This window comes from Nematolebias whitei, chromosome 20 (assembly GCF_014905685.2).
Source record: "Nematolebias whitei isolate Nwh7 chromosome 20, NemWhi1, whole genome shotgun sequence".
Taxonomy (NCBI): domain Eukaryota; kingdom Metazoa; phylum Chordata; class Actinopteri; order Cyprinodontiformes; family Rivulidae; genus Nematolebias; species Nematolebias whitei.
The window spans coordinates 29,711,421-29,724,010 of record NC_056517.1 but is presented as its reverse complement, the minus strand read 5'-3'; the positions used below and the strand labels follow the sequence as shown (position 1 = coordinate 29,724,010).

The window sequence follows — 12,590 nt, the reverse complement described above, 5'->3', positions numbered from 1 at the left end:
AAATGGCAGACGCTTGGTGTGGTTTGAGCTCTTTAGCATAGCATTTTTCACACAAAGCTTTTAATAAAAAAAATCAGTAAACAAGTTCTCAGCTTCTTTTTGCAGAGAAAAACAACTTTTTACACGAAGGCACGGGTTTCAACCGTGAATTTTGGAGAATCGACAAGACGGAGGTTTTTTCCCGAGGTTGGCCTGTTAGCTTAGCTCGTAGCTAAGCTTCTCAGCTTAGCTGCTCTTGACGATCCAAAAACACGATTTTGGACGGTTACAAGGATTTTAAAGAGAAAGTGAAAGGGAGAGGTCAGTGAAGAACACCAGAGTTGAGCCTTTTGTCATCCAGTGTCTTCACTAGAAAGAGAGACACGAAGAAACGATAAAGCCGATAAATGAAAACGAGGTTGATAATTTTCATTTATCATGAGATTAATTGATTTATCGTTTATCGTGACAGCCCTAATCAGCAGCACAGACAAGTCGCATATCACCAATTAAAGTGGCATTACAGTGATTTTTCTTTCTTCTAAAAAAAAAAAAGATAAATTACAATAAAAAAAATTACAGTAGTTATCCTGGTTAGGGATTTATGAGTCTTAACTAGTCTAGAATTTGGAGATTTTCCAGAGTCTGAGTCTGTTTATGAATTAAGATATTTAAGGCTTAGCAATCAAACGGGTAACTGTCTGAATCTTGCTTTCAGGGTTTGGGATCAGGGTGTTTGTGGATTAGTATTACCTGTTCTCGCTGCTGGTTATCTCGACTTGAGTAACCTTTTTGTGGACATCCTGAAATCTTCACGTGCAACTGACCTTGCTTTGCGTTGCTGCTGCCTTCTGCTGACTCATCAGTGGTGCATCAGTACTGAGTTACGGAGGCAAGCACGCCTCTGTTCCATCCGAGACGAGTAACTGAAGCATTGATCTGCCCCAGAAATGAATTAGAGCTGAAGTGGTGTGCTGAGGAAGCTGCTATTGATTTTTTTTTTGGAAAGCTTGAGCCTGCTGGGGTTAAAAAAACAAGAGGATAAAGTCAAACTTTCCACACACGCAGAGATAAAAATAGACTTTTATGCAATATAAAAACATGTAAAGTAGCTTGACGACAAAGGCATTGGCCTTCCTTACGTTTTAACATTATCTCTGCAATATCCACTTTTGTACAATTATCAATGTTCTCAGTGGGGATTGCAACACACCTTTCAGTTTTGTTACAAGACCTCGGTCAAAGATCTAGAGAATGCAGATAGGCTGTTTGTTATCAGAAAGCTTGAAAAGACTTTGACCTTTGCTCTGCACGTTTTGTGGGCTGGTTAGGGAACATCTTTGAGCTCCCAAGAAGTTAAAAGCAAAGGGAACGTGCATTTTGATAAAAACTTTAAATAATGCACTTCTCATTAATCCAAGTTTACACACGCAGCATCTCTTCCCATGGAAAAATGGATCTGATGTGCCATGAGACGTTATAGCCTGCTTCACTTCCCTTCACCTTTACGATTCTCATCTCCCAGAATCCCGTGCTGGAGTGGGATATAATAACATTAAGTCAATTTGGGTTATTGATGAGGGGAGGACAGCTGTTAGGGGCTTGTGGCGCTGCAGAAATGGGGTTTCAGTACTGTGGAAATTCAATCTGCCGGAACACTGCAAGTGCTTATTCTATTTTTTAAATTATTCATGCAATTAGGCTGTTGATGTTTTCGCTCGCCGACTCGCTCAGCGTTCCGAAGAATGATATCGGATAACAAATCTTGGGCTTTGTGATGTAACCAATCTCGTTGCCTCACTTTTAAGCCTTGTAACAATGCGATCTGGGGATTTTCCAGACAAATGTGGGACTATGTTTTGAAATAGTAGAGAAGTCTCATGGAGAACTTGACGTCTGCTTTTGGCAGAGGCATCACGGTGAAGAAAAACGACATGGAGAGATGTTTGGTAGATGACTCTTGGATGACATTTGACCCTTCTGTGCCCGACTACAAGACCTTAAGGTGATATGAGGCTCCTGTACGGGATTTAAAAAAAAGTGAATTTATAAGTAAAAATGTGTAAACATCAGTCAGATAGTTCTGCATGTAAACTCTTGAATAAGTCAAATTATTTAAACTTGTAGTGTGTATTTTCTCTGTGAGAATGCAGCTTAAAAAGTTAAAACTTTAACAACTTTTAAATACAAAGTTAGCATTTCTCCCCTTTTCTGAATACAAAGGGAAGTGTGCAGTTAAAACAAATGCAAAGATACATCAATACCATAGTTGTGCATGTTTTTTTTTTTACTTAATAGCACCATTTTTTATTATGTACAGTAATCATGTATCTTAATAATGTACATTTTATATGAACTGTTGAATATTACCCAGTTTTTTTTTATTCTGTTGTTTCTTTAAGTTGAAAGAGCTCATGCACAACTACTAGTACTTCATGTATTCTCAACCAGAAAAGAATAAATAAATTTGCATTCACTCATATTTTCCTGTGCATTCATAAAGAAAAACCACAAAGTTAGACCTGAGCTTTGTATTTATCAATTCTTTAAGGTTCCCAATGCAAACAAAAACAACACATTTTTAAAATAAACAAAATCTGCACAATGTTTTTTTAAATTTTAAAATTTGGAAGCAAAATTGATGACTGGCGTGTGTTTCGTTTAGAAGATTATTACTATTTTATTTATAGGTCACAACGTTCATTGAAGAATCATTTGGATGTTTTATATTTGTTGATTAAAGTTCATTGTTGGACTAGAGTTGAATTAATGTTAAAACGGCTAACTTGTCTAAAATAAGTTTCGTCAAGAATGCCGCACTCCGTCTTTATGGCGCTCCTCCCTGTTTGATCCATAATATTTATTCTCGACAGTTGTCTTAAGTGATTCCTTTGTTATCTTTTGCACTTAGCAGCAAATTTACTTTAGCTTAACATAAACATATTTCTTCCCTGAGACTCTTCGCTTGTCCGGTTCTGCCATATTTGTTTACATGGACTAAAGCCAGTAGGTCAAACATGTGACTTAAGCTTCCACTTGTTTTGCTTTGTTTATATTGAGCGCATACCTGCATTTTTGAATGTAAACTATTTCAAGATGTACCATCAGATATTTAGAATAACCTTTTTAAATTTTAGAGTTTGCAGTAAGTACCTTTTATTTTAAATTGTTTCCTCACAGAGATAAGATTATAAATAGTGTCCTTACTTTATAGTTTTCTGGACTCAGCTTTTTCTGGCCCTTTAAAAGCGGAAATCCCGGCGGCACTTACGGAGCTCCATATTTATGCTCCACGGCTTCCCCTCGTTGCAGCTGGGGCATCACATTGGAGGGAGGGGTGCGTCTGAAACACGCTGGATAAAGAGGCTAGCAGGCACGAAGGGTGCACGCGCGGATGAAACCCGACCCGCAGATGGCTTCCATGTAAGCCGAAGAAGGCGCGGGGGAAGCCCGGAGGTTGAACCAGGCACCGGGGATCTGTTGGCGGTGATCTGCGGGAGAAATGGCCCGGCTCCTGCAGCTCCTGCCGGGGTGAATGAGCGGAGATCACGGCGCTTCCTCTCGGAGATGACAAAGCCAGGCGGGCGGGGAGGCAGCGACCCTGCAGGAGGAGGAGGAGGAGGAGAAGGAGGAGACGGGACTGACACTTTACTGGATATTCTGTGCGCGGCCAGCCCATGAATGAGCTGCTGATAGAAGCGGACTGAACCCGGTGTTTGTGCGCCATTGTGCATCCCTCAGCACATCCATTATTATGCGCAGGGGGGGTCCCGTGGGCGTCAGGAGGAGCACGCGCGTGTGCATTCAGAACAGAGTTATTATTTATTTATTTATTTATTTTTTAATATAAGCACAATTGAATCGACCCCACCGGCTCCCCTGCTCGTAATTGGTCGCTTTTGAACTGTAAACTCCAGCCTGTGTGTGTGCGTGCGCGCGTGTGTGTTCCCCCCCCCCCCTCCCTTCACTCAGCCTCACCTCTCTCCCATCAACCTGCACAGGACCTTCTGGTTCGTCCGCCGGCTACCGCAAGGCAGATGACGAGATGTCCGGGACCACTTCCCAGGCGGAGCCGGTAGACGCCTCGGCGCGGACGGTGCTGCTCCACCGGCCCCAGAGCACCAAGTTCTGCGACAACCATGTCAGGTAGGTGCCACCGCAGAGATCCACATTTCTACTTGTACACACCTGCCATTTAATTGAATTTTTTATTTTTTTTACTATTTTAGGAGAAAACTGCACCAAGCTTATTTAGAAAGAATAGCCTCACTTTGTAGAAATTTATAACCCATCTTTTAGATTTAGTTAAAGATGAATGCCTAAAGGGCGATCCTGATGTTTGCCAAATGAAGCATTATATCCACTATGTTGGGTTGAAGGACGATCTCTGACAGCCTGTGTGTCAATAGACTTTGGACCTTTGTTTCCTCTCCAACTAGAAACATGTGCTTTGTTTGTAAATGTTTATTACTACAGCTGAAAATCCAGTAAGGTGTCCCGAGGGGGTGAGGCTAACATGTCTACTGTGTAAAAAGTGCTTTGCTTAACAGCGTAACATTGCCTAATCAATATGTCCTTATGAATATTTGAGTGCCGGTGAAATCAAAGCAGCTCCATTTAATTTACGCTCGTTTCCATAAATTACAGAAGGCACCTTAGCTGGGCTCACTTTCTCCAAGGTGTGTTTGAGAAATTGCGAGGAGTTATTTTGGCGTTTCAGAGGATAAAATCTCACTTCTTCTTTAGTTCCTTTTGTATTTTTGGCTGAATTACTAAATAGTGTGTAATTATATGTCACTGACAGGACCACACAGCATAACCTGGATCAGCATCATCCCAGCTGTCATCAGCACATGTTATTGACTCGGCTACAAAGTGAATTAGACATTTTATTAGCTTGGTATTGTACAAACTAGTCTTGTGTTTTGTGATTAAAAGGAATGCTGTTAATTCAGCACTCATGCCATTGTTGTTGCTCATTCAGTTTCACTTTTAAAGGAACCCATATCAGCTTTGCAAATGAGATTAAGGTGGCTCCTCATCAGATAGACGGATTGGATGGTCCCGTGTGGCACTTTGCCTCTTGTTTGTGTCGGCTGGTGAAGCAGGAGCACTCCTGCTCCAAGAGGAAAGGCTTTTGATATCCTTGTATTCCTGTAACTCTCCAAGTTGTGTTTTAACAGTTCAATAGACATTGATTTTTTATTTTTTTTTTCCCCAGAGATTAAAGCGTTATAGCTTTCATCTGTATAAATGCTCGTCTCTATTTCCCAGCTCTTCCACGGTCAAGCTTCTATGCTGGTAATGGTTTAGTTGTTATGGCCATTTTCGATTGGTTAATTTTCAATTTCTATCAATAACATCTAATCTTCTGGAAGAATTTAACATTTTGACTGTTCATAACAAAGCTTGTACATTTTCACTTAAAATAGCATCATATTGCAGGGCCTTCTGGGTCTGTTAGTGGAAATCAAGGGATATTTGTGCAAGTTTATAAAATAATTAGTTTACAAACACAAGCAGTGTTTTTTTTTACTTAAAATTTGTCTTTTCTTTTACAATAATTAAGTTTGACAGATAGTGGGACAATAAAAATATAAGTCTCACAAGCAAGCTGGACTCCCATTTTCAGCCTTTAAGGTATTAGAAACATTTGTTTGGAGTACAAACACCATCACTGCAGGAGAGCATCTCCCCTGCTGCAAACAGCTGTTGACGCCTCCAGACTTTTTTGACATCTATACTATGAAAAATACCACATCCAGATGCTGTGGGTGTTTTGTTGTAATTCTGAAACAGTGGAAACCTGTGCGCGTTGCCGTTTTTGGAGTCTGGTAACACTCGTCTTTGATTAGATCAAGGCAACTTTATCTACTGGAACACAGGTGTAGTATCACCAGCTCTGAGGTTTCCGTGGCATCAGGGTCAGGATGTTGCGTGTCCGTGTGACAGCCCAGCAGCTGTTGAGCTGCTGTCTTTTTCCATGTAATGTCCTGCTCTCTGTAATTTGTGTCTGTGTGCGGAAAAGGCAGATGGGCAGAGAGCTGCTCTGAGTTCATCTCCTTGGAGATTGTGAGCTGCAGTGGATGGATGTGCTTCGTCATGTGGTGCATGCACTCTGTGCACCCACTCAAGCAAACATGCTCTGTCCATTAATGAAAATTCATAGCAGTTGCTCTTACTTTCCACTTAGGCCACACAAGAAAAACATTGAACGCAAGAAAAACAGACCTTGGCTTTGTAGTTTTTTTTTGTTTATGTATTTAGTTATGTTTATTTGTGTTTATTTTTAGCCTTTGTAAAAGCTCTTACTGTAGCTAATGGCTATATCAAGGCTAATCAATACAGCTGTCTGATCAATACAGCTGACTGACAGACAGATATAGGCTGCCAAGGTTTCTTGCACCTATTTCCTGTAGATTTTAGTCTAAGTTTAGTGTTTTGGGATTTAGAAAGTCTCTATTTTTAGGTGTGATGTGCGTGCAGCCTGTATTGACTCTGCTTGCCCTCTCTGAGCACAGTAAAGTGTTCCTAATAGATTTTTAACTGCTGCAGCATTAAAACTCAAAAGTGTTATTCAGCCTTTAAAGCAATGCCCCTGAGAATGTTAGTTTCAAAAAGCTATTAGCACACAATTTATACATGAATTCCTGCATTTACTAATGCATTACTTTCCTCCACTTTACTCTGTCTGGACATAAACTCTGACTGACCTCTCTTTTGTTCCCGCCTTTCTTTGCAGTACCACCAAGTATGGAATCCTCACCTTTCTGCCCCGGTTTCTCTATGAGCAGATCAGGCGGGCGGCCAATGCCTTCTTCTTGTTCATCGCACTCATGCAGGTAAACCCAAGCACAATGGGTCTTATCTCATGTTTCGTTTACCCTGCCCTCTGTATGAGACGTTCTGAAAAGTCTATTTGAAAATAATCTTAGGTTTACACGGCGTTTCCTTTGCTTTTGGTGTTATGTTATAGATTTTTTGAAAGTGGTGCTTTTGGTTTTTAAAGTTTAAGACTTGATTAAAGCTGTAGCTCAGATCTTAGTTAGTTTCTATGGAAAGATTATGAATAATTAATATATTACCTGTTGTAGATGGCTCTTTGAATGACCTCAGTTTGGACAAAGAGTTTGTTCTGACCAGATTGACAAGCTAAGAGCTAATCCTAGAAGGGCTTAAACCATTCAGTTTGTGTTGTCAAACGTTTTGATACCATTTCCTAAAAAGAGACATTTTATTAAGGTTATATTAATGATATATTTGAGTTTGTAAACACTTTATATAACATAATCAAAAACAGTGTTTTAATAACTGATTTATATTTTATTTTTAATATTGTATGAAAACAATTTAGATGAAAAATTAATAAATCCTTTATAAAATGGCCTTCATTAGATACCTAAAAAATTTTATGGTTCATGTGAGCACTTTTATTTCACAAGTATTTACATTAAACTGCTAAATGGATAAAAAAAAAATATCAGAAGCTAATGCTAAAGTGCTAAACGGATAAAAAAAATAAATAAGCAGCCTGCCAAGGCTAAAGCACTAGCTTTTATCACACATTGCTGTCACTGATACTGTAAGTCTGTCTGTAATGTGACAACGTTGTAAGTGAACACAACTCAAAATGGTTCATAAATCACAGGTATAGCATCCATGTCTCGTTCAAAGGTGAGCTTTCAGAAATTTAACTGGTCCATCAGAACCAAAGAGGCGAAGAAGAACTCTGCTGTGCTGGAGCAGAGCGATGCGTTCAATGTGTGTCGGTCGTCTCCTCATGCCATTTACCGCAATGAGTTAACTTACTTTGATGGTCCTCTTTGTGGTTAACTACTTTTATAAACTAACTACAAAGTTGATGTGCATCATTAATATTCTCTCGGTAATAAATCTATTTGTTTTAAAGTAAAGATGTGTGAAATGTGTGTGAGAGTCACGTCCCAGAGACGGTGCGAGTGTTGCAAAGCATGCTGGGTAGGAATTGTGTGCAATGTTTCTGACTATTTACAATGTTTCTGAGAGTGAAAATGGGTTTTTCATGTTATGTTCCTGTTCAAGTGTTTTTGTCATTCGCATCACATGTGATACATGAGATGGAATGAAATTGTGTACTCAAGGTCCCAGTTACACCCAGTTACCAAACCCATCTGGTTTGGTATTGATGTTAAAGTCTCTGTTATTGGTTCTAAACTGACACTACGAGTCAGAGACTGTTTGCGGTAAATATGGGGTGGGGGTGGGGGTCAAGGATGGTGACAATACCGTGTGGCACCTAGCTTTGCTTAATTCTGCATAGCGTTGCATAGCATAGCATGGCTCCATGTAAATCGCCATTCTCCTGTATGATTTTTGGTGTGAAGAACTGCCTTTAAAAAAATCAGCAACCTTGAATTTACAGCCTTTAAATATAGCAGGGGCTAATTCCGCTAAAAGTTTTCGAAGTTAGTGAAAATGCTAATCTGCTACATGGAAAGTTAGTTCCGCTATTAGGGGATTAGCTGTTTAGCGGAAGCAGACCCACCACTGGTCAAACTCATTGCTTTAACACAAACAAATGAACACCAGTGTAAGTTTGTATGAGCAGCTACAAAATGTTAGAGACAGAAGACGGCAGCTGTCCACTTTGGTCTTTATGACCAATGGGTCGTCAATCCAGTCGGATATAAACTTTATTTTGCCTAAGTGAGTTTCAAAGATTTGTCAACAACCAGTAAATATTTGTCAATCAAAAGATCTGCACTATCCCTTTAAGTTTGTTCATTTGACCTGCTCATTTAAAGCTTCTAAGTTCTTCCTTTACCTCCCTATCAATTAAATATTTTTTTGCTGGAGAAGTACTCTGCATAATGTGAAAACTTACTGACAAAAGTCCACACATGCATTTGCACCAATGTAACAATAAATGGTAAACAAATGTTTTTATATTAATAGTTAATATTATACACTGGTCACTTCAGGTGCATTACATGTTTAACTAATTCTTTCACAGCTTTTAGATTTTAATATGTGAAAATGTTAAAGTTTAAATATTGGAAGCACTTGTATATATTGTGCTGTAGTTTCCTCTTTACAGTTAACTAGCACTGGATTTTTCATGAATGGTAGATGCGTCTTGTTTATCTTTTTTCTTGTCACATTTTCTTCTACTTCATTACCTTCTTATTATTCCTCATGCCATAATCAGTGTTGAAACTGAACAAATCATTCTTGAAGGCTTCAGAGATTTGGGATTTCAGAGAGGTGATTCTTTTGTTTCTCCTCAGCAAATCCCTGACGTGTCTCCAACCGGTCGCTACACCACACTGGTCCCGCTCATCTTCATCCTCACTGTGGCCGGGATTAAAGAAATCATAGAGGATTATGTGAGTAACAGAAGTCAGGTTTGGCTTTTTAATCATCCTTTTTTTTTTATTCTTGAAAGTAAAAGATATGGTTATCTTAAAAGTTAATGATTTTCTCCCTCCTCTTTACAGAAAAGACACAAAGCAGACAATACAGTAAACAAGAAGAAGACAACAGGTACTGAGAGTGCTTGTTAAAAGTGCATTAACTGTCCTTTTGGATGTGCTTGCCTCTATTTGCTTGGGTTTTGTTTTCCTTTCATGGCTGGATGAATGGCTGCTGTCTATGTCAATATAGTGCGGGCCACTCAGTGGCAGACAAACAGACAAAAGTTTTTAGAGGCCATGAATACTGTATGAGACCTGATCTATAGGCTGACTGAGGGCTGTGTTGTGCTTGTCTCTCAGTGCTGCGGAACGGAGCTTGGCAGACCATCATCTGGAAGCAGGTATCATTTTCATCTCATCCTTCAACTCTGCTGCTTTCTGTATCGCTCCAGTTTATTTTATTCTTTTACAGTTCATGTATCATACGCTTTTTTGGGGATTATTGGCACGTGAATACAAATGTGCAGCTGAAACAAAATTGGACACATTGTATCATCTGTGAAAATGCAGTGAGGACACAGATTGCTGAATGAGTCTGCTGGAGAAGCAGAACACTAGCAAAAAGCTAAAAGTAGCAAAAACATTAGCTCAAAGTAGCTAAAACGGCTCACTTAAAAAAAATAAAACCAAGTCTGACTATAAATCTGAAAGTAACAGAAAAAGACAAAAAATAAGTGCGTATTCTGAAGCCGATTTCAAAAAGAGCATTGTTTTGGAAGGAACTGAAGTGATCTCATTTTATTTCTAGGGGAGAAAGTTTTGTAAATAAACTTCAATATTTCATGCAATGTTATGGACTATAAAGTTTGATTAATTGATCGAATGATTGATATTTCAAAAATTACCAAAGTTCTAAAAACCTAAAGTCAGAGCTGGGTGCTCTGACTTGCAATAATTTGAAATATTAATGCCTAAAATAGGCAGAAGTACCGTATTTTCTGGCATCTAAGTTGCTTCGGCTTAAAAATCGCGGGGGGGCGGCGGAGGCAGCGGTACAGGAACAACATATACGCCTACCGGTAGTTTCAAAAGCCTTGAGGGCACTCTCATGCCTATAGCGGCTGCAAATGGTAATGTTTACTCTGGTTCATATCAGTATGAATGAACATTTAAAGCGTCAGTCAAAAATTGCGTTGTGAATATGAAAAAAAACCCGTACATAAGTCACTTCGGCGTATAAGTTGCAGGACTGGCAAATCTATGCAAAAAAACTGCGACTTATACGCCTTAAAATACGGTAGATTGCAGAACAAAATAATGGAAGAAAACAGTCTAAAAGCTGGATTAGAATTCACATAAACAACCAAAACAAAAGCAATACAACAAATGTATATAATAGATGTCGGTGGATCAGGATAAATGCTGCTCAAGCCGAGCCGAATGAACTCCAGGTTGTCAGACTGCAAAGTGTAACCGTTTCCTTTAGGTCCTTATTGAATGTACTCATTAACGAAGCCCAGCTGTGTACATTCTCGCTCCATTAGTTTGAATCAAGTCAAATTTGAGTTCTTGTGAAATGGGTGACATGGCTGATTGATTTATTTCTTTAAGATCTAAGCTCCCTCATCATGACAGGTGAGGGAATTTGTTCCGGCTGACATTTAAACTCATTAGTCAGGTCTTCTCAGTTTTCTTCCTAATCTTTCATGACAAGATTTGAATTTTGTACTTTTTTTTTAGCTAATGGTATAAACTTAGATTATTTTTTCTGTGTACTGAAATATAAAACTATTAGTCTGAAAATGCACAGACTTGCATTTGATTAATAATTATAATGTGCATGTTTGCATACAATTTTTAATTTCTTATTAGGAATTGATCAAACTAGAATTGAGTTTTCTTGTCGTTTTATCCTTTGGTTGTTGTTTTCCTAAAGAGAACTTGTTCTTGTGCTTGTTGGTCCTGCTTCACGTCATGTTTTAACTTGTCCACGTGCTTTTCCAGAACTTTGTTTTTGAACTCATAAACAGGTTGTGGGTTTTTACTATTCAAAACTTTGACTGCAAGATCTTCTGCAGTTTTATTTTTGTGCATTTTAGACTGCTGTGCCATGTCTGATTGATTCTAATGAATATTTTTTGTACTCTTGTTGTTTTTTAAAGCCACACACTTTTTCTTTTGTCGCCTAATGAGAGTTAAAAGTGATGCACTGCTGTGCTTTGTCACGTTATCTGATGGCTGCATTCCTTCTGCTCACTGATTAACCTGCCTGTTATTTATTTCTCTTAATTCTGTAACTCTCCTTTACACCCCCTCTTTAACTCCCCCTCTTTTTACCTCCTTTTCACCTCGTTTCCCTCCCTCACGCTGTTGCACGGCTGCATCCTGGCCATTAGGTGGCAGTAGGAGACATAGTGAAGGTGACCAATGGCCAGCACCTTCCAGCTGACATGGTTATAGTTTCCTCCAGGTCAGACTCTGTTTTACCAGACTATGCATGAACATGAATTATATGCGTGTCTTAAAACACTATGTCCCATTAATATAATCCAATCATTTGCTTCAAATTAAATTTTTTCAACTAATACTTTTATTATGATGTAGACAAGTAAAGTCAAAGTTATCTAAAGAAGGAAATGGAGAATACATGAGTTATCTGAGAAATCTAAATAGTTGGCTATTAAATGCATCATTTGTTTCCTTTCTGCAGCGAGCCTCAGGCCATGTGCTACATTGAGACCTCTAATCTGGATGGAGAAACCAACCTGAAGATCAGACAGGTGGGAAATCTTTGTGGACCGTACGCAAACTCAGACAGGAACTTTGACACTTGATTGCGTCTCTTTGAGTTGTATTTTCAGAAAGTTGTTTGCTGTTCTGTTTTCTTTTGGTTAATAATAATAATAAAAAAAATCTTGCTCGACTTTTCTTGTTGGTTTTGTGTCTCCAGGGTCTTTCAGTCACAGCTGGTCTTCAGACCGTAGAGGATTTGATGGCGCTGTCTGGTCGTTTGGAGTGTGAGGGACCCAACAGACACTTGTACGACTTCAGCGGCACGCTGCGGCTAGAGAACCAAAAGTAAGACTTAGAGTTTTTAGCAGTATTTGTACTGCCAGGATTAATTAAAATAATCAATTCAGATTTTTTTTCTCTTTTCTTAAAACACCGCGTCTCAATAAAATTGTGCATGAAATATGTGTTAAAAATGCACAATGACTC

At 39.0% G+C, this 12,590-nt stretch overlaps 1 protein-coding gene across 1 annotated transcript in view; it reads left to right on the top strand.

Moving 5' to 3' along the window:
- atp8a2 (ATPase phospholipid transporting 8A2) overlaps positions 1-12,590 on the top strand; it is a 60,204-nt gene that overhangs the window by 5,632 nt on the left and 41,982 nt on the right. The window contains exons 2-9 of the mRNA XM_037694484.1: positions 3,981-4,125; positions 6,722-6,821; positions 9,246-9,344; positions 9,456-9,501; positions 9,732-9,772; positions 11,768-11,841; positions 12,082-12,151; positions 12,322-12,449. Of these exons, the coding sequence (XP_037550412.1) occupies positions 3,981-4,125; positions 6,722-6,821; positions 9,246-9,344; positions 9,456-9,501; positions 9,732-9,772; positions 11,768-11,841; positions 12,082-12,151; positions 12,322-12,449 (703 nt within the window). The remainder of the gene's footprint in view (positions 1-3,980; positions 4,126-6,721; positions 6,822-9,245; positions 9,345-9,455; positions 9,502-9,731; positions 9,773-11,767; positions 11,842-12,081; positions 12,152-12,321; positions 12,450-12,590) is intronic.